General features: G+C 38.1%; 1 protein-coding gene across 3 annotated transcripts in view; it reads left to right on the top strand.

Moving 5' to 3' along the window:
- Positions 1-19,165, top strand: part of anln (anillin, actin binding protein) — a 95,842-nt gene that overhangs the window by 20,315 nt on the left and 56,362 nt on the right. For 2 of the 3 annotated variants that reach the window (XM_059653013.1, XM_059653015.1), the window contains exons 5-10: positions 4,129-4,475; positions 7,215-7,446; positions 8,114-8,304; positions 11,845-11,946; positions 12,755-12,941; positions 16,739-16,885. In XM_059653013.1, the coding sequence (XP_059508996.1) occupies positions 4,129-4,475; positions 7,215-7,446; positions 8,114-8,304; positions 11,845-11,946; positions 12,755-12,941; positions 16,739-16,885 (1,206 nt within the window). Of the gene's footprint in view, positions 1-2,648; positions 2,958-4,128; positions 4,476-7,214; positions 7,447-8,113; positions 8,305-11,844; positions 11,947-12,754; positions 12,942-16,738; positions 16,886-19,165 lie in introns of those variants that run through there. The other variant, XM_048549130.2, reaches the window with a different exon arrangement.

Here is a 19,165-nt window from a genome sequence, read left to right as displayed (position 1 = left end):
GCTTAGAAAAGGTGGGCGCTGGGAAGTTGTTTCTGTTAGGTGGGGAGACTAGGACCTGTGGACACAGCCTTAGAATTAGAAGGGTAAATTTAGAACGGAACTGAGGAGATATTTCTTCAGACAGAGAGTGGTGGGCTTGTGGAATTCATTGCTACGGAGCGCAGTGCAGACCGAGATGTTAAATGTCTTCAAGGCAGAGATTGATAATTTCTTGATCTCACAAGGAATTAAGGGCTATGCAGAGAGTTCTGGTAAGTGGAGTTGAAATGCCCATCAGCCATGATTAAATGGCGGAGTGGACTTGATGGGCCCAATGGCCTTACTTCCACTCCTATGTTTTATAGTAAGCTTTGGTGTGACTTGGTCACGTGTGAATTGAAAAAAAAACTTGTGTTGATATTATACTTTTCATGATCTCAGGACATCGAAATGGGTTTTATCAGCTGAAATATTGTTTTCAATCGAGACAAAACTACAAATGTGGGAAATGAGCATTTGCACACAGCAAAATACTGTAATACATGAAACCTCTTTTAGCATTAGTTGGGGGATTAATTTTGGGTGTGATACCAAGAGAACTCCTTTTTCCTTTTATTTTAAAATAGTCACGCTTGATTTTTTAGTCATTTTGGACTGGAAGGGGTTATCTTTTAATCTTTTATGAACGACAGCAACTCTGACTGTACAGTAGCAGTTCTTCAATTTGGTCTTGTGGCACAGTGGCAGTGCCCCTACCTCTGAACTAGAAGTTCCATGTTCATATTCTACTTGATGGCCACAGAAGATGTCATAATATGGCAAATGGGTTAATTCTCAATTTTTCCATTTCCTCCACTATGCTCATGGCATGTGGTAAAAGGAAAATTTCCTGATCATCGAGTGGTGTAGTAACTGCAGTGGAAAAGTTTCCAAGTTAAAAGATCACGCATTTTCTTCATTCCAAGGGACTGATACACACAACATCATTGCTTTGCTAACTCCAGAAGATGCTTTCAAGGTTTTGAAGTAGGGCCCTCTATACTCATAAATTAAGTTATTGAACGTTTATTGATTCAAAATATGCATCTTAAGCTCTCAGCAATTTTCTTGTTCTCAAATTTGTAAAGGCTATTTTATGATGAGTGAAACTGTAATTCATTATTGTGAAAGATGATCAAGTGAGAACTGATTCCAAAGCAGAAGTATGACCCATCCTTTTTTTCAGAGAGTAATTACTGATTTTTGACACCAGAGGGTAGTGTCTGCAATTGTATTATTGACAACAATTCAAAACTGTTTTTTTAATGTTGTCTCATCGAGTCATTGTATCAAAAAACACGCAATCAGACCCTTCAGTCTGACCAGTCCATGTGGAACATTTAATCCCAAACTAAACTAGTCCCACCTGCCTACTTCTGGCCTGTGTCCCTCCAAACCTTTCCTATTCATGTACTTATCCACAGATCTTTTAAATATTGTAATTGTACCCACATTCACCACTTCCTCAGGAAGTTTATTCCACGCAGGAACCACCCTCTGTGCTTTTTAATCAAAAAAGTGCCCCTATGTCCTCACTCGTCTCGCCTTAAAAATGTGCCTCCTAGTCTTGAGAGAGCCCATCCTAGGGAAAGGACAACCACCGTTAACTTTATCTGTATCCCTCATTATTTTACAAACTTCTATAAGGTTGCCTCTCAACCTCTATCATCTAGAAGAGCAGCAGATGCATGGGAATGCTACCAACTATAAGCTTCCTAAAAGCAACATACTGCCTCAACTTGTGACTTTTTTGTTGTTTCCTCACTGCCACTGGGTCAAAGTCATCAAATTTCCTTCCTAACAGCGCAATGGGTGCAACTAGACCACGTTTTGCCCAGTGGTTTCAGAAGGTGGCCTTCAGACATGGCCCCTGTTAATCATCTGGAGATACAGGTTTAAATCTCACTGCAGAAGCTGGGGAAATAAATCTGAAATTGGAAGCTACTTTCAGCCCACATACCAGGAATATATACAAAGCCTTCGTGATTTACTAACATTTGAATTTAGGAACACAATCCCATACAGGTGTGTAATTTTAAAGATCTGACATACACGTGTTTCCTGGATTTAGGAATGACGATTGTATCTTGTCCTGCATTGTGTTCTGAGACCAACACAAATTGACTTGCAAATAGACTGAAGAATAGAACCAGTTCACAATTTATATTTAAAACAGAAATTTACAATATCAGAAGTAAGAACTTTGATTTGAGAACATTTAATGTAGCAAAACTTCCCAAGACATTTCAAAGTCAGGAATCCAGATTCTGTCCTGCAGTAAGCTAGTAATTTGAAGCGTTTTGAATGTGTTGATTAAGAGGTAAGTTTTAAGGATATTTTTGAAGATGTGTGTGTGACATGTAGCACAGTCAAGTGCTTGAGGGATTGCTGCAGCTTTGGCATCTGGCAGAACAGAAGGGCATTCATTGCACAAACCAGAGTTAGATGAGCAGTGGCACGGAACTGCTGTCCACAGAGAAAACATAGAAATCCATGGAAATGAGAGTACGTAGGGACTGTAAACTGCAATTAAGATTTTGCAGCCAGAAAAGTATGGTCAGTAGCATCTATTGCTAGTAGGGTTTGGTGAGGACAAATGATGGCTATGTGCTGCTTTGTGTATATTCACTTTTGTTAGTTTAATTAAGATCTGACCAATGCTTGTTAGGCAAGTTTGTATTGTCTGTCAATTGGTTGACTATGGAGAATGTGCTGGTAAACCATCTTCATCTTCAACTTTTGCAGTGCAGATAGAATTAGGTATAGCCAAATTGAAGTTCAAATTATTTTGGATTATGACTGGTCTGGTGGTACTTCAATAACCTGGGGAGTGGAATTCTGGTTATCATGTAGGGTCAAAGTTTACTTGGCTGCTGAAGATAGTATACTAAGAGTTGATTCCGGAACTGACATGCAAAATCTAGATTCACTGGATGAAGGTATGATGTACAAATTGACATGGTTAATTTTTCAAGTCTGAAATAAAGATTGGGTATGAGATTTAAATACCAGTTTAATTCAAAAAAGAAATGCAAGCAAAATTTCGACACTTGAGCTGCATGGTTAAACTGAAGTTGTTATTAGAACTAGGAACAAGTTGGTTGCTTGCAGAGATCACCAAAGAAGGTGTTAAGTCAGATTTGTAGATGGTATATTTGAGAGGGTTTAAAAGTTACCATCTTTAAAGCATATGCATAAGAAGTACAGTGGTTCTACAGTTTCCTTGTGATTCCTGAAGCACATTTGATAATGTAATATATTTTGGTAAGTTAGTTCTCTTTGCCCATCTTGTTGAACACTTTGGCAGCCTGAGAAATGTCAACAACTTCATTTTAATTAGGCTGAAAATGATTTTTTTTTTGGAAATTGTTTTTCAACTGGTTGAATTTTACTCATTCATGCAATTTTTGGAGAAGAAGGTGTCTTCATGAGAAGCAGGAAAACTTTTAAGTTAATAAACTAAACTTTAAAGGCTAACATATGTACATCTATATTTCTTAGCTACTTCAGTATGGATGAGGTAGAACTGGTTTCAAACTGTTGGATTGGTAGCTTATTTATTTATATGGTGGAATTTCTGGATTGGGTGACTTTTGAACTTCACACTATATAAACTGATTAGTAATAAAATGCTGGCTTGAGAGAACAATTCCCTGGAGATGCTGGCACTGTAAAGGTTAAAGGATAATTACTAACAGAATATTTACAGCTTAAAGCACAGCAGCTCCTTGAAATGACAAGTCTCTGTGGAACGAAAGAAATTACTTTAAATTGCAAATATTTCCTGACCTAGAAGGCTTAACTTTTCATTGAATGGATGTGGTTTACGTCGAAACATTCCTTTTATAAAATTTTAAACACTGGTGGCATGCTAGTTATAGAATTGTGCTATCAATATATAGCCTTTTTAACGCACTTTGTGTAATATGAGGTAAGAAAATTATACTGAATGTTTATTATTTATTATGCTAACTGTTTAATGCTAGAATATTTAAACATTTGTTAACCGTTATTGTAAACAGTAGTGCTTAGTTAAACCTTCACATATTATAAAATTGCACATGAACATCCAAAGTAATTCCATTTGCCATGGTTTCTTTTCTTAAACAGGTAATGATATTGATTCACCTGTATCGCTTGCACACTCGTGGAAACCAGCTACCTCGCCACCTCCACAGACAGTGAGCATTGTTGAGCCTAAAACTCCAGCTGGAAGGAGAGGACGCTTTGCAAACCTTGCTGCAGCAATTAGCTCCTGGGACGATGACTTGAGCCACCCGAATAGAAAGCAAAACAAACTGCCAGGACAGCCTGGCACTGCTTGTTTACCAGTTGCTTCCACAACAAACAGAGCTGCAACTACTGACGACAGTAGCAGTGTTAAATTGCAAGATATAACCAGTCCTCAAAGACCTGTAGAAAGCACTGTTAATAAAGCCACCGTTACAGTATCACAGGTGGGTGAAGATATTAAACAAAAGGCTCAAAATTAGTAGTAATGAATCGTTTCTCTTTTTGTTAAAATTTGAATATACTCTAACTTCCTAATCCTGTGGAATCTTCCATTAAGTATTATCCTGTAAAATTCAAGTACTTGGTTTTATCTGTAATAAAAAGGGTATAGAATAATTAGCTAATGTCCTGGTGATAATTTTTATATACTGTTTCCATTTTTTTGAGTAACACCAGTATGCTGTTATTATCTTCTGGTTTGTTTCTTCACCAGCCCCCTCAAATTTTTACCGTGACTGTTCTGCCTCATGCTGAAGCATTGTTTCATTGGTATAAAAACAAAGTACTGGAAACATATGGCAGATTATGCAGTGGGAGACAAACCAAGTTAGCGTTTTAAGTCAATGACCCTTCTAAACAAATTTATCGCTACAAATGGCCTTTCAGTTCATTGCCTAAAGTAGTATTTTTCTTTTAAACTATGTGCACCTAGCAAATGAGCAGAGAATATGTTGAATATTTGAGTTGACTTACCCACTTCATTTGAATCTTGAATTATCCTCCTCAAACACCAGGAAACGTTTGATAGTGATCGAGATTGATGTGCAGAGTTTTGTTTTTGTTTAATAATCCATTTGTGACTATCATGTTTAGATTCAATAACTTTAACAGCAGACAATATTCAAGTGATGTAACTTATTAAGTTAGGGCTGGTTTACACGTTGACTTTAGTAAATCAGATACTAGTAGACCTCAAGTGTGTTAAAAAGCTCATAATGACTTAGAATGTTGGTACAGTTTATTAGATATCTGACACTTTTTCTAAAAAAATTGTTCATTCATGTATATGTGTGGCTAGGTCAGCATTTATTACCCATCTTTATTTGCTCTTGAGAAAATGTTGCTGAGCCATAATCATGAACCACTGCAGTCCATGGTATAGTTATGCCTATGGTGCTCTTAAGGATGGAGTTTGACCCAGCAACAGAGAAAGAATGATGATTACTGTTCCTAAGTCAGGACGGTATATGACTCGACCAATGATGTTCCAAACTAGTGGCTACCCCTGGGTTGGGAAGGTATTGCCCAAGGTGCCTTGGTGAATTGCTGTGGTGCATCTTGTAGGCAAGAAATAATACTGACACTGTGTCAGTGGTGGTAGGAATGAATGTTGAAGGTGGTGAATCGGTTGCCAGCCTTGTACCTTTATTGTCCTGGTGGTTCTCTACAGTTTGAGTTGGGTTAGTTGGATTCTTGGAGTTGCGTTCATCCAGGAAAATGAGGCATATTCCATCATGCTTCTGACATGGACCTTCTAGTTTGTGAGTAGACTGTATGGAGGGAAAAGGTGTGTTACTTGCTGTGGAATTTCTAATCTCTGATCTGCTGTTGTAGCTGCAATATTTATGTGAATTGTCCGGTTCAGTTTCTCGTCAATGATAACCCCCAGGTTTTTGAGAGTGGCATTATAGCTGATGTTATTCACTGAAGTAATGCTATTGAATTTTAAGGGGAGATGATTAGATTCTCTCTTGTGCAAAAGTCAATAATATCTCCAGGGTGTGTAGAGTGAATGTCGTTTGTCACTTATCAGGCCAAGCCTGAATTTTATCCATGTCCAGCTCCATATGGACATTTGTTTTAGTATCTGAGGAAATTATGGTGAACATTGTATCATCAACAAATATCCTCCTTCTGGACTTTGGAGGGAAGGTTATTGATGAAGGAATTGAAGATGGTTCAGTCTTGGACACCACTCTGAGAATCTATTGCAACGTTAATCTGGGAATGAGATGATTGTGTATATTGGAGGTCATTCACCAGTTGTGGAGAGTTATCCCCCTTTCCCTTTGACTTCAGTTTCTCCAGAGTTTCTTGATGCTACACCCAGGCATGCTTGCCTCACCCGTTTAAAAAAAACCCTTATCAATGCTTGGTCAAAGACTAAGATCAGGAGGAAAATAATCCTACAAAATCCAAATAGTATCAGGGAGCACATTGCTAAGCAAGCACCACCACATAGTTGACAATTGCTTCTATTAATTTACTGGTGAGAGTAGATTGATGGATGTTAATTGGCTAGATTGGATTCATTTTCCTTCCAATCAACAGGACATATCTGGGAAACTTCCCAAATTGCCAGGTAGATATGTGTTGTAACTGCACTGGAACTGCTTGGTTAAGGACACAGCTAATTCTGGAGCATGCATCTTCAGGATTATTGCTGAAATTTAGTAGGGCCCATGACCTTTGCAGAATCCAATGCCTTTAGCATTTTTCTTGATTTATATGACGATTATGAACTCTTCAGCCTGGTCCTTTTTCTGCTAATGTGTGCAACTCCTCTATTTGTGGAGCTGCCTTTTTCTGCTAATTGTCCGATTCATTGTGATGTATAAGTTTGGGAAAGTGTAGTGCAAGTTCAGATTGCCATACAGTTAGTGTCTAGTCTAGAGCTAAACACTAGTTTTTTATTTAAAAGTACAGGAAAGAAAAATTAGAAGTTTTTGGCTGAAGACTGGCACACTCAAAGTTTAATTAGCTAGATCTCTGGAAACTTAAGTGAAAAAGAAAATCAATTTATCAAAACACCCGTATAAAAAAGTTTACAAATTTATTTGGGGACAATTGCAATTTAATTCTTTTTCTTAAAATCTGATTTTTAAAAAAATGATTTGTCTGCATGGCAGATTGTGGGTTTACGTAAATTCTGCTCACTTATTCTGGTTAATATATTTTGTCAGGAACCCATTAATTTGCCCAAAGCATTCAGTCCAAAGACAACTGAAGAGCCCAAGTCACCAGTACCTGAAAGGACACTTGCCCAGGAAAAAGTCCAGCTTAGTCCAAAGAAAATTGAAGCCAAATCGTTATCAGTGAAAGGGGCAAGTATTCAGCATCAGACTGAGTCTAAAGATCAACAAACCAAAGTGTCAACAACCCAGGTTCAATCAGGAGACACTATAACTACTCCAGGTAAGTTTTGCGAGAATTATTAGGATAGAGGTAGTAGGACAAAGCTGATGGAGCAAATATCTCCAAGCTTAGTCTTTATTGTTTTAATCCTTTTAGCAGTTGAGTACTTTAAAATAGCTTTTAGTTATCATCATTTGTATTTTAACTGATCTTAACATTCCCCATCTCTAGAAAACCATTTGGAATGCCCCAGTTGCCTTCTAGCACTTTTTTTCAGTATAGCTGGAGATCATATCTAGGATCTACTGATCCATTGAACATTGAATAGCGACTTTGCTTGCAGTCACTTTGGTCTGGGCCAAACTAGCTATTAGAGAAAACTAGGCCTAATGCCTCAATTATTTTAAGTTATCTTATTAGGTAGTTCCATGCATTGTTAAATTCAGGATTGGTACTGCAAATTCCTAAAAATAAATGAACAGTCTCTTTTAACAAAGTGCATGGTTTGTATTCATAATGCTTTTATTTCTTTTAAAAAAAAAAATTCCTGTGCTTGCTGTTAAATTATCCCTTACAAAATTGTTATTGCTGCAGAACACTAAGCATGAGACAAGCCAAGTATTTAGAAGATTGCATGTACTCAGACAGCTGAGTCTCTCATTTTGATATGTTGAATTTGGGGTTTTTTTTTCAATTGTGATATTTTTAATCTCCAATTATATTACAGGTGGTACAGGGATCAAGTCCTTTCTGGAACGTTTTGGTGAGCGTTGCCAACAACACGTATCAAACTCTGCTCCATCCACTCCTGGACAGAGATCTCTCAATGTTACACCCAGCACAAAAGCAATCCAGGATCGACTTTTTAAACAGCAGGAACCTTCTACAACAGCAAACTTAACTCAGCAACGTAAACAGGTCTGAACTTCAACTTTACCCATGGATTCTTTGAGCTTTTAAATTCAGGTGGCATGTTTCGATGTGCCACTAATGCTATTAAGAAAGAAAGACTTGCATTTATGTCCTGTCTTTCATGACTGGGAAATGCCAAAGCCCCATGGATGCAATGAAGATTTTTCAATTGTTGTCACTTACATAGAATCCTACAAGCATCAATGTGATCATGTATAGTTAATCTAATCTATGTTAGCAATGTTTCATGAAGGATATAAATAGGCTGGGATGCCTGTGAAAACTACCTACTGCCTCTTTGAATTAGTACCATAGGTTCTGTGTCATCTACATGAGAGAGCAGATGGGGCCTTGTAATTGAGTGTCATCTGAAACGTGACTTCTTGACAGTACAGCATAAACTGCAGTATAGTACTAAGGATCTATGTCTGGGTTTCTGGGTTGTCACTTGAGAAGATACTAAGATACATCAACAGACTGCACAACGACTGAATATTCAAATAGCACCATTAACAGAGTAAAATGCCTTAAGGTACTTCTCAGTAGTGTTGTAAAGGAAAAAAATAGGCATCTGGCCTTAAGGTGATATTAGGGCACAACCTTAGTTGAAGAATTGCATTTTCTAAGGAACATATTAAAGATGGAGAGGTGATAAAACATGGGGGTGTGTGACAGAAGGAGATTAATGATCTGGTAGAGTGAGGCTGTGATGGAATATGAAATTCAAGGATGAAAATTCGGAATTTGATGCATTGTTTAATCAGGAGCCAATGTAGGTCAGCAAGCACAGACGCAATAAAATGAGTTGGGCTTGGTGCAAATTAGAATTCATGAGAGAGCATTTTAGATAAACTTTAGAAGTGTAAAATGTGGCAGACCAGCTGGGAATGTATTGGAATACTCAAGCATAAAGGTAATAAAGACATGAATTAGTGAGGATTTTAGCAGCAGAGGCAACTGAGGCAAGGCAAAGTTGGGAAACTTAAGGGTAGAAATAGGCTGTGTTTAGGACTTTTGACTAGTAGAAATGAAAGATGCCCATGATCAATTTGTTCATCATAATGACAAAGAAATCCATGAGCTTCACCATGCCTATTATTAGACATGGGGGTTGGAGGAGTAGCTGAAAAGTTTTGAGACATACGTTTGTAGTAGAGAATGAGGGGACTGTCTTTACATTTCAGACTCCATCCGGTGGAGTAGTTTAGCAGATGTGATGAGATCCCATGTGCTTTGTGGCCCAGCCAAATTTGGTGGTGAATGTTTAAGATGCTTTCTGACATATCATTTCAAGGTTGATGGTTTTGTTGAGAGTTGGGGCATTAACTGTGGAGCTGAGGGTATGTATAAGAAAATCATTCCTGCGGCAATATTGTGCTAAAGAAAGGGTCGATAAAGCTGGGATTTTAAAACTGTGGTTGTAAGTGAATTGGGGGATAGTGTATTTTTTTTCAGAACAAAACACAAAAAGAGGTAGATTTCAGGATGGAGTGTGACGTAAGGGCATGATCAGACATGACCTTTTCTATGTTTGATTTCACCACGTGAGATGGTGGGAAAGTGGAGAGAGTGGCTGTGAATGTGGGTTAGAAAGTTTGTGGAACGTAAGAAAAATTAGAGATGACAAGGGGAGCCAAAGACTGGAGGGAAATTTGAGTTGAAATGGAGGTTGAAATTACTGGGCATGGGAAGTAATTGCTTACTGAGGGAGGAATTCAATGAAGACATGAGAGAATTTTTATAGGTACAAAACAAATAGGAGCAGCAGATAGCCATTCAGTCCCTTAAGCTTGATGTGCTTTTTAGCAAGATGGCTAATCTTCTACTTCTATGCCAATTTTATCATATGATCTCAATATCCTTGATGTCTTTAATATCAGAAAATCTATCAATCTCTGTTTTGAATTTTTACGCATACTGAGCCCCTGGGGCTGGAAATTCCAAAGATTCACCACTCACCGAGTCAAGAAATTCTTCCTTGTCTCCCTCACAAATAGCCTACACCTTATTCTGAGACTGTCTTTCCTGATTCTCTGTACGCCATTTGGGGGGAAATATCCTTCCTGTATCTATCCTGTTGAGCCCTGTAAGAATTTGTATACTTCTCATTGAAGTGATGAGAGTGGTGCAAAGAGTTTGTAGAGCAATATAACCAGCTAAGTGGGCAACGACTTAGTGGATGACGTACAACGTCAGGAAATGTCAGATTATGCACTTGGCAGGATGAATGGACGAACCGAATATTATCCGAGTAAAGAAAGATTGCAGATACCTTGGAACAGAAGGATTTGAGGAGATGTTGAGTTTATTGGACCTCTGCTGATTGAAATATAGAAAAATTATTAGGGACCTTACTGAAGTATACAAGACTCGGAGAGGACTTTATAGGTAGATGGAGAAAAGTTGTTTCCCCTTTTGGTAGAGTCCATGACCCAAATGCATTATCTTTGAATAAGGGATCTTGCATTTAAGACATGAGGAGGGATTTTGTGTCTCAAAGGGTTATGATTCTATGGAATTCTTTACCACAGGGCTGTTGAGGCTGGATCATTAAGTATTTTCATGGCTGAGATAGGCAGATTTTTTTTTAAAAAGTCAGTAAACGAATCAAAGATGTTGAGGAAGAGGCAGAAAAATGGAGTTGCGGGTTATCAGATCCATCATGATTTCACTAGATGGTGGAGCAAGACTGGATAGGCTGAATTATTGATTAAAGATCTGTCTGACTCAGCCTTGAATGTACTTCATGACTTAGCCTCTACAGGTTCATTATCTTCAAACAAGAAATTCCTCTGTACCTTTTGTCTTAAATGGACAAAGAATCTACGCTTAAGTAAGGTTGCCTTTCATACTTCTAAAGTCCAATGAGTACGGTCCCAATCTACTCCGCCTCTTTCATAAGAGAGATTTCAACCAATGATACTGTTACTGTGCTTAAATTATCTACTTAAGCTCTTTTTACCTATAGTAATAAAGTTGATTAATGACCAAACAAAATGTTCCAGATCTCAAGGTATGTCTGAGTGAGCTTTTCACCCCTTCAGTCTCTTGTTGACAAACCAGCTCTGTTGGCGGTTACGTCTGCCAGTAGAACTGGTTTGTAAAGATGAGAAGTTAAAAGTATGTGAAGGTCACTTATACATGACTTGAGTTTCAGAATATTTTGTTTGGTCACTACTTATAGTATTTAAAGATGATTAAAGAGCTTACGTAAATATGTAGGCAATGCAAGCTGACATTTCCACAATCTAAATTGGGAATTTAAGGCAGAAAATTGCAATAATTGATTAGATTTGTGATACAGAGTATTTTCAACAGATTGGGTTCAATTCCTGCACTGGTTGAGGTTCCCATGAAAGACTCCCTGTCAACCTCTCCCCTTGCCTGAGGAACGGTGGCCTCCAGGTCAAGCCACCATCAGGTGTCTGTAATGAGAGAGCAGGTCTGTGGTCTGATAAAACTATTGTGACTTTACCTTTATTAAATATGCCCCTTGTTGAGTCAGGATAGCCCTTTTGTCATAATTTTGTTGCAATTATGTTTCAGGAACGTGAAAAAGAACTGGCTAATATTCGCAATCGTTTCCAGAGAGGTAACTTGTGGAGTGCTGATAAGGAAAAAGAAAATTGCTTCTCCAAGTTATCAGAGGTATATATTTCTCTTTGAATTATATTATTAAATCGGTGTAGGAGCCAACATGTTCAGGAATACTCTGAATATTGTTCTTTCCACTGCTTGACTTCTCCAAGAAAATAAAAAGCTTAAACCTTGTAACACCAATGCAGTTTAAAGTAAGTTGACAGACTTTGTAAGCTGTTAAGAAGGGCTAATTTTAAATAACCCAGCACAAGTTCAACTGAGGCATTCACATAAGGGAATTTAGTTATCATATCCAGGTATTTTAAACCAAACTCTAGTTGGGTAACTAATGCATTGTGAATAAATATCCAATTAATATTTATTTACAATGTGGTGATTAGTTGAAGCGATTTAGTATCTCGAAATTTGTATATTCTTAAAACTTCTTCAAATCCAAAAGTGACCACCTTTTAGGTCGAAAGAGAAAATAGTTGTGCTAGCGTTGCAGAAATAATGTGCAACAATGACAAATTTCATCTGATAAAAGTGACTGCTGGTGAGAAGTTTTGCTCAAGTGGTAGGTTTTAAGAAGTAGCTTGGAGGAAAAGAGGCTGAGAGATGTGGTGACATAATTTCTGGACTTGGGAAGTTGAAACGACAGTCAACAATAGTGGATTCATTGTATGCAAGAGACTTGGCTGTTGTGCAGGATTAACAGGTGGAACGTGTCATATCCATGATTATTTAGTTCCTCTCGGTATTGATTCCAGTTTTCAGATGTTGTCATGTATTTCTGACAATTGGAATAATCTTGTATTGCAGATAGCAGAAAGTTACAAAGCAAACTAATTGCCTCTCATTTTCAACTTTAAAATAGGATTGCAGTGATTCTCTCCCTAGAACCTCTGAGCAAAGGAGCCCAAAAGTTCACAGATCCCAGATGAGTGCTGCACAGCACCCACCTCGGTCAACACTGCAACCAAATCCAAAATTGCCAGTGAAATGTGCATTAGCAGAGGCACTTGAACCATCATCTATAAAAATATCTGGCTCTGGCAAAGCAGGTACTGTGGTTTTACTCATAGAAATTAGTGGTATATGATTGATTTTTTTTTTCTTTGAAATAGTTTTCACAGCCAATTAGTTATGAGAAACAAATGCTCAGTCACATCCACTTCAGGATTTCTGCCACAAGCATAACCTCAATATCTGGAGAAAGAATGAATGCACAGTTTGGTGATAATAGACATTTTGGCCACTACTATCTTTCATTCTGGCTAGCATGTGAGGAGTATCATACCCTGAAATACTCTCATTCCCTCCATCAACTTTTTCACTGGCCTCTCATAGTATTGGGTATCAATGATAAGGAACACAGAGGAAGGATCATAGGCCGTCCAGGTCTGTGTCACCATTCAATAAAATCATATCTGATCCAATTGTGATCTCAATTCTATTTTCCAGCTTATCCATATAACCCTTTGATCCCTATCCAATTCCACCTTGAATAATTCAATAGTTCAGCACATTGTACAATGCAGTAAATGTTACAACTTATATTTAACTCCTATTGGAATAAACACTATCATTTTGTGTACCTTCCCAATCAATTGCTTCACCTGCATAGTATCCCTTTTGTGATTCATGCAGCAGGAAATCCAAATTCCACTCTGAGTTGTGAACCAAAATGAACAGATTCATGTTCTTCTAAGTTATTGTCCCACCTGTTTAAATTTTTGCTCAGTTACTTATCCTATATCATTTTTGGAGATATGCTACTTTTTCGTGACAAATTACCTTCTGGCCGCTCTTGGGGCTGTTGGCAGGCTATAATTGCTGTATATAGTAAAAAGTTGGAGTCCCAGCAATGATCTCTTGTGCTCCAGCAGTGCTTTCTTGCCTATGTAAAAAAACCTATTTGCCCTCTATATGTGGTGAGCTAATTAGGTTCCAAGAAGGACCAGGAGGCTGAAGCATTAAACAGCAGGAGCTTTATGGAGATGTTCATTCTCTGCAAGCAGCAAAGTAAGAGAGGACTTTTTTTAAAATCTGCCTGGAACAGTTGATGATGCCCTGCTTTAGACACGTCAGTAGGCTCTTAAAGTGGCAGTTAATCATACCTGTGCAAATACTCATCCCACATACACTACTTGCTAGCGAACTAATTCTGTAATGCTAGTGTCTTATCCCCTTCACCGCAAAATCTTATGTACCTTTGAGGTACTTGATCAGATTCTTTTGAAATGATAAGTACATCATATTCACAGGTTCCATTCATTACTTGTTCAAAGAACTCTCCTAAATTAATTCAACATGCTTTTCCTTTCACAAAGCCATATTGGGTCTCCTTGACAGCATTATGATTTTTTTTTCTAAGTACACTGCTGTAATGACTTTAATAATGGATTCCAGCAATTTCTCAATGATTTTAGGCTGACTGGTCTGTATTTTCTGCTTATCATAACAGACTGCAGTACACGGCACTTAGATTCCAAATACTGTCTGAAATCTTAAGTGATTAATCTCAGTGCTATGATTTGTATTATGTTTCTATCATTTATATGGTGCACAGATTTTCCATGCTGCTGCCTGAAAGCTTCAGAGTCCTGTTCATTGGGACATTCAAACTATTTTGAGTCACGGCCTATAGGATTATACCATTTAGTTTCTAATTCTCTTTTTTTGCCTTTTCCAATCTCATCATTTTTGTATTTGTAAGCATTAAGTGAAGTTCCTTATTTATCAGTATAGGATCCCAGCTACTCAAATTGATCAGCCTATTCCCTGTTGTTTTAAGGTTCCTCCTGGTGTGGTACTATCTGTAAACATGTAGGATTTTCTTTCTCCACCCCCAAGACACACATGTTTAATTTAAACAGCAAGATTCCAATAGTGATCACTGACAGACTGCATTAGTTGATCTGTTTCACGATCTGGATGTTTAATCGTCTTTTGAGTTCTCTGCTTTAACCATTTATCAGAGGCGTACTACCTATCATGTGCCTTCCAACCTCTCTGCCAAAGTTTATTCAAATTGTTACCCTCTTATTCTTTTTTAATCTTGAGATTTGAGAATATCAATAAATAACTTTTGTAAGCGCATAAAACCTCACAAAAATTTTAACAGAAAATTGCATCCACCTCCAGCAACAACTTTTATTTTGAACATTGCGCTGAAGCATGATCTATTTAAATCATTTGTGGGACATGGCATCACTGCCAGGCAAGCGTCTATTGCACGCCCTTAGTTGCCCTTGAGAAGATAGTCCATGTGCTGTGTAGGTTCACAACGTCCTTAGAGGGATTTTCAGGATTTTGACAGAGTGACAGGAAAAGAGTGATATATTTCTGTATCGGGATGTGAGTAGCTTGGAACGCATCTTGCCGATGGCATTGTTCCATGTATTTGCTGCCCTTCTCCTTCGTGTGTTTGGAAGATACTGTCGAAGATCTTTGGTGAATTTCTGTAGTGCATCTTGTAGATAGTATACGCTACCACTACTGAGCGGTCTCGATATAAAGGTGGGACTTTGTCTCCGTGAGGATTGTACGGTGGTCATTCTTGCCGATACTTTCATGGACATAAGCATCTGAAGCTAGCAGACTGGTAAAGATGTTTTTCCTTCTTAATGGATCCCTCACCATCTACTGCAGACCCAGTGTCTCAGTTATGTCCACTAGGACCTGACCAGCTCGATCAGTAGTACTGCTGCCAAGCCACTTTTGGTGGAGGACATTGAAATGCATTACCCAGGGTATATTTTGCACCCATGTCACCCTGAGTGCTTCCTCCAGGCATTACTTGCTATGGACGAGTGCTGATTGATGAGCCAAGGGAGGATGGTACTTGGTAATTAGCAGGTTTCCTTGCCCATGTTTAACCTGAAGCCATGAGACTTCATGAGATCCAGTGTTAATGTTCAGGACTCCCAGGGCAACTCTCTGCCAACTGTGTATCTCTCTTCCAAAGTTTAAACAGCAAGATTCCAATTCCATGGTGGGATTCAAACCCAGGTCTCCAGTAAATTTATTGAGTTTCTGGGTTAATAGTCTAGTGATGATGCCACTGTCTCATTCAAGATAAAATTAGATTTAAGTGCTCCATATTGCAAGCTCATCAGGGCATAGAAGAAATTCCCCTTGTAACTAGTGATTTTGAAGCTTACTGTTTGTATATTCAAAAGTAAATGTGAAATTGCTTCATTTAGACCTGGATACATTTTAAGCAGCACAAGATATGCAAAAACAGAATTAATTTTGTGTTGTTGCACAGAATGATGAAACTTGGATGAATGCCCTTAAATCAATACCCCAGTCATTGATTACTCCACCAAGAGGAAGGTTTCTTCCTGGTACCCTGTCTGTGGCCCACATTCTCTAATCTTTGAGAGATACTCTTGTGAAGAAATAATAATCTCTCATTGATTAAGACTTCATACTTTATTGTGCTTCATTAGCAAAGAAATTGAATCAGACGATGCAGTGGATGGTTACTCACCCGATCAATGCTGAGCCACCCTTTGGTGGAACAATCTAACTTGTCCAACTTTGCCATGGCTACTTTTTTCTTTCAAGTTCAGGTTTCATTTGAAAGTTACAACACATCCCAGGTTTTAACAAATAATATTTGGAAAAGGGTCTGGTGTATTATCTGGTTCTTTTGCCATTACCTCTAATCTGAAATCATTTCCTCATTTTGTTTGCTGTGGATTGTTTGTGATATGAGATAACAAGGGAAGGACATAGATTAGGAAAAACTGGTAGTATTTAGTCAAACCTCTGGATTTTAATAATATATCAACTAGCTAGAGGTTTCGTGCCCTTATTTGGATTTCAGTGTATACTTATTTAATTTTAATAGTTGCTTCTGGTGGACAAAGCTTGGAGGTTTCAAATAGCCCTGCCAGATTAAGTCCTTTCAAAAAGGTTACCTTTGTCTCTGAACAACTGAATGTCACCGAGAATGCGACAAGGAATGAAGAAAAGGGTGATGATGAAAGAAATAATGGTAAGCCGATAACAACATCTCATTGGTTCTTCATATGGCAGTTGTATTTTGTCTGCTGATTACTTTACTTTTTAAAAAATACAGGATCTTGAATAAAAACATTCCCTCAGGGCTTAGTTGCACAAGACTATATTTAATGCTGAACGGTCAGTGTCATTTACTAAAATACTTGAAATATCTGAAAAACGTAAAAGTATTGCCAGGATGAGTCATTGAATCATACAGGTTTACAGCACAGAATCATGGTGGTCTACAGCCCTTTTGCTCATTGAGTCTGTGCCAGTTAAAAGCAAGTGCCTAACTAATCTAATCCCATTTTCCAAGCACTTTGCCCACAGCCTTGTGTGCCTTGCTGTCGCATTTCCTCTAAACCTCCTGTCTCTTAACTTAAATCTATACCTCTGGTCATTGATTGCTCCACCAAGGGGAAGGTTTCTGCCTGTTACTCTATCTGCGCCCTACATAATCTTGTGCATCTCAACCATCTCCTCCTTCAGTCTCCTGTGCTCCAAGGAAAACAGCCTCAGTATGTCCAATCTCTTTGTGACTAAAACTGTCTAGCCCAGGCAGCATTCTGGTAAATCTCCCCTGCATCCACTTCAGTGCAAACACATCCCTCCTATACTGTGGATTCTAGAACTGCACACAATACTGTAATGATTACATTACAGTGGGTTAAAGCAAGAAAAAAAAACTTGTGTATGTTCTCCATAACTCCAGTATCCCAAAATGCTTTACAGTCTGAGGATTTTTTTGGTGCATGTGGAGCCAATTTGTGCTCTATAAGGTTCCATGAACAACACTGAGGTAATGATGTCTTAAACTTCTTCAGGTTGGCTGAGTGTTACATATGAGGTAGAATACCAGAGCCGTATTGCTTTTCTTCAAATGGTGCCATACATTTTTTAGATTCCCTTCCTAGATTAGAGACTTCCAAAACCTCTAAGAGTTCAGCTCTCTCTCTGTGTTTATTACATGTAAATTTTGTGCCATGTAAAAGTAATTTACCACTGACCCACACATAAGTAGAATTTTCCTGTTTTATTTGTTCTGGAATGAGGGTGTTGCTGGCTAGGCTAACCTTTTATTGCCTATCTCAATTTCCCCTTGATCTGAGTGGCTTGCGAAAGGCATTTTAGAGGGCAGATAAGGGTCAACCACATTGCAGTGGGTCTGAAGTTGCATGTAGCTTAGACCAGTTAAGGATGATACATTTCTCTTCCCTAGGGGGCATTAGTGATTACAAATTTTACCATCTGCCACATGGTGGAATTTGAATCAATGTCCCTAGAACATTCACCTGTTCTGGATTACCAGCCCAGTGACGTTACCACTATGCCACTATCTCCCCTTAAAACTGATCTTAGCCACTCTATTTGTTTCCAGCAAACTATCAAATTGTGGTCTTGAAATAGGAGGAAAGTTAAATAAGCTTGAGCTTTGTTGCCTAAAACTAAAATCTTAATCCCTATTTTTTTAATAATACACATAAAATTAACTCCCGCATTTAGTAAGACAGATAAGTAGGACCAAAATACTGAAGTTAACCAGTTATTACTGTGTTTTAATGGACCCCTGACTATTTTCTTTTAATATTGGAACACAATTTGGTTGCTTAATTCTTTTACATTATCATGCTTATTTAGCAGCATTAATGTGGCAACTTTAAGAGTACAGTGATGTAGCAACTGATTAATGAATTAAAATTATGTTCCTGTCTGTCCTCAGCCTTTTTCCTTTTTGGGAATTTGATTTGACTCATTTGATTTGCACTACTTTTTCCTAAGTAGATATTGTTTTACATAAGAACCTTGTGAATTTAGAAAAGCCTTAATAATTAAATTATAACAGGTTGGTAGACATTCTTAAATGTGTGCAGTAGTCTTGGGATAGAATTTGGGATTGGAGACATTGAATTCCTCAGCCTCTCCCACATCTACCACAATCATGCCCAAAACAGTAGTAGTGTTATAGAATAGCAAAATTGAGTTTTGATCCTATCACAGCAGCTGGGGATATCCAAGTTATTTAATCTGGCACAACATACTAATCTCATAACTAGTAGTTGGTGTGAAAACCCATTAGCTTAACCAATATGAGGAAATCTGCCATCCATGGCTGCTCTGGCCTTGTGGTCTGCACCCACAATATGGCTCACTTTCAACTGTTCTATGAAGTGATCTGTTGTCAAAGTCAAATAATAAAACCAGATGGGCCACCCAAGCATCGACATAATCTCAACAAGTGACAAAGTCACTACAAAGTCTTTGTTGCTAACGT

Source organism: Stegostoma tigrinum, chromosome 2 (assembly GCF_030684315.1).
Source record: "Stegostoma tigrinum isolate sSteTig4 chromosome 2, sSteTig4.hap1, whole genome shotgun sequence".
NCBI classification, from domain to species: domain Eukaryota; kingdom Metazoa; phylum Chordata; class Chondrichthyes; order Orectolobiformes; family Stegostomatidae; genus Stegostoma; species Stegostoma tigrinum.
This window is presented reverse-complemented; position numbering and strand designations above follow the sequence as displayed.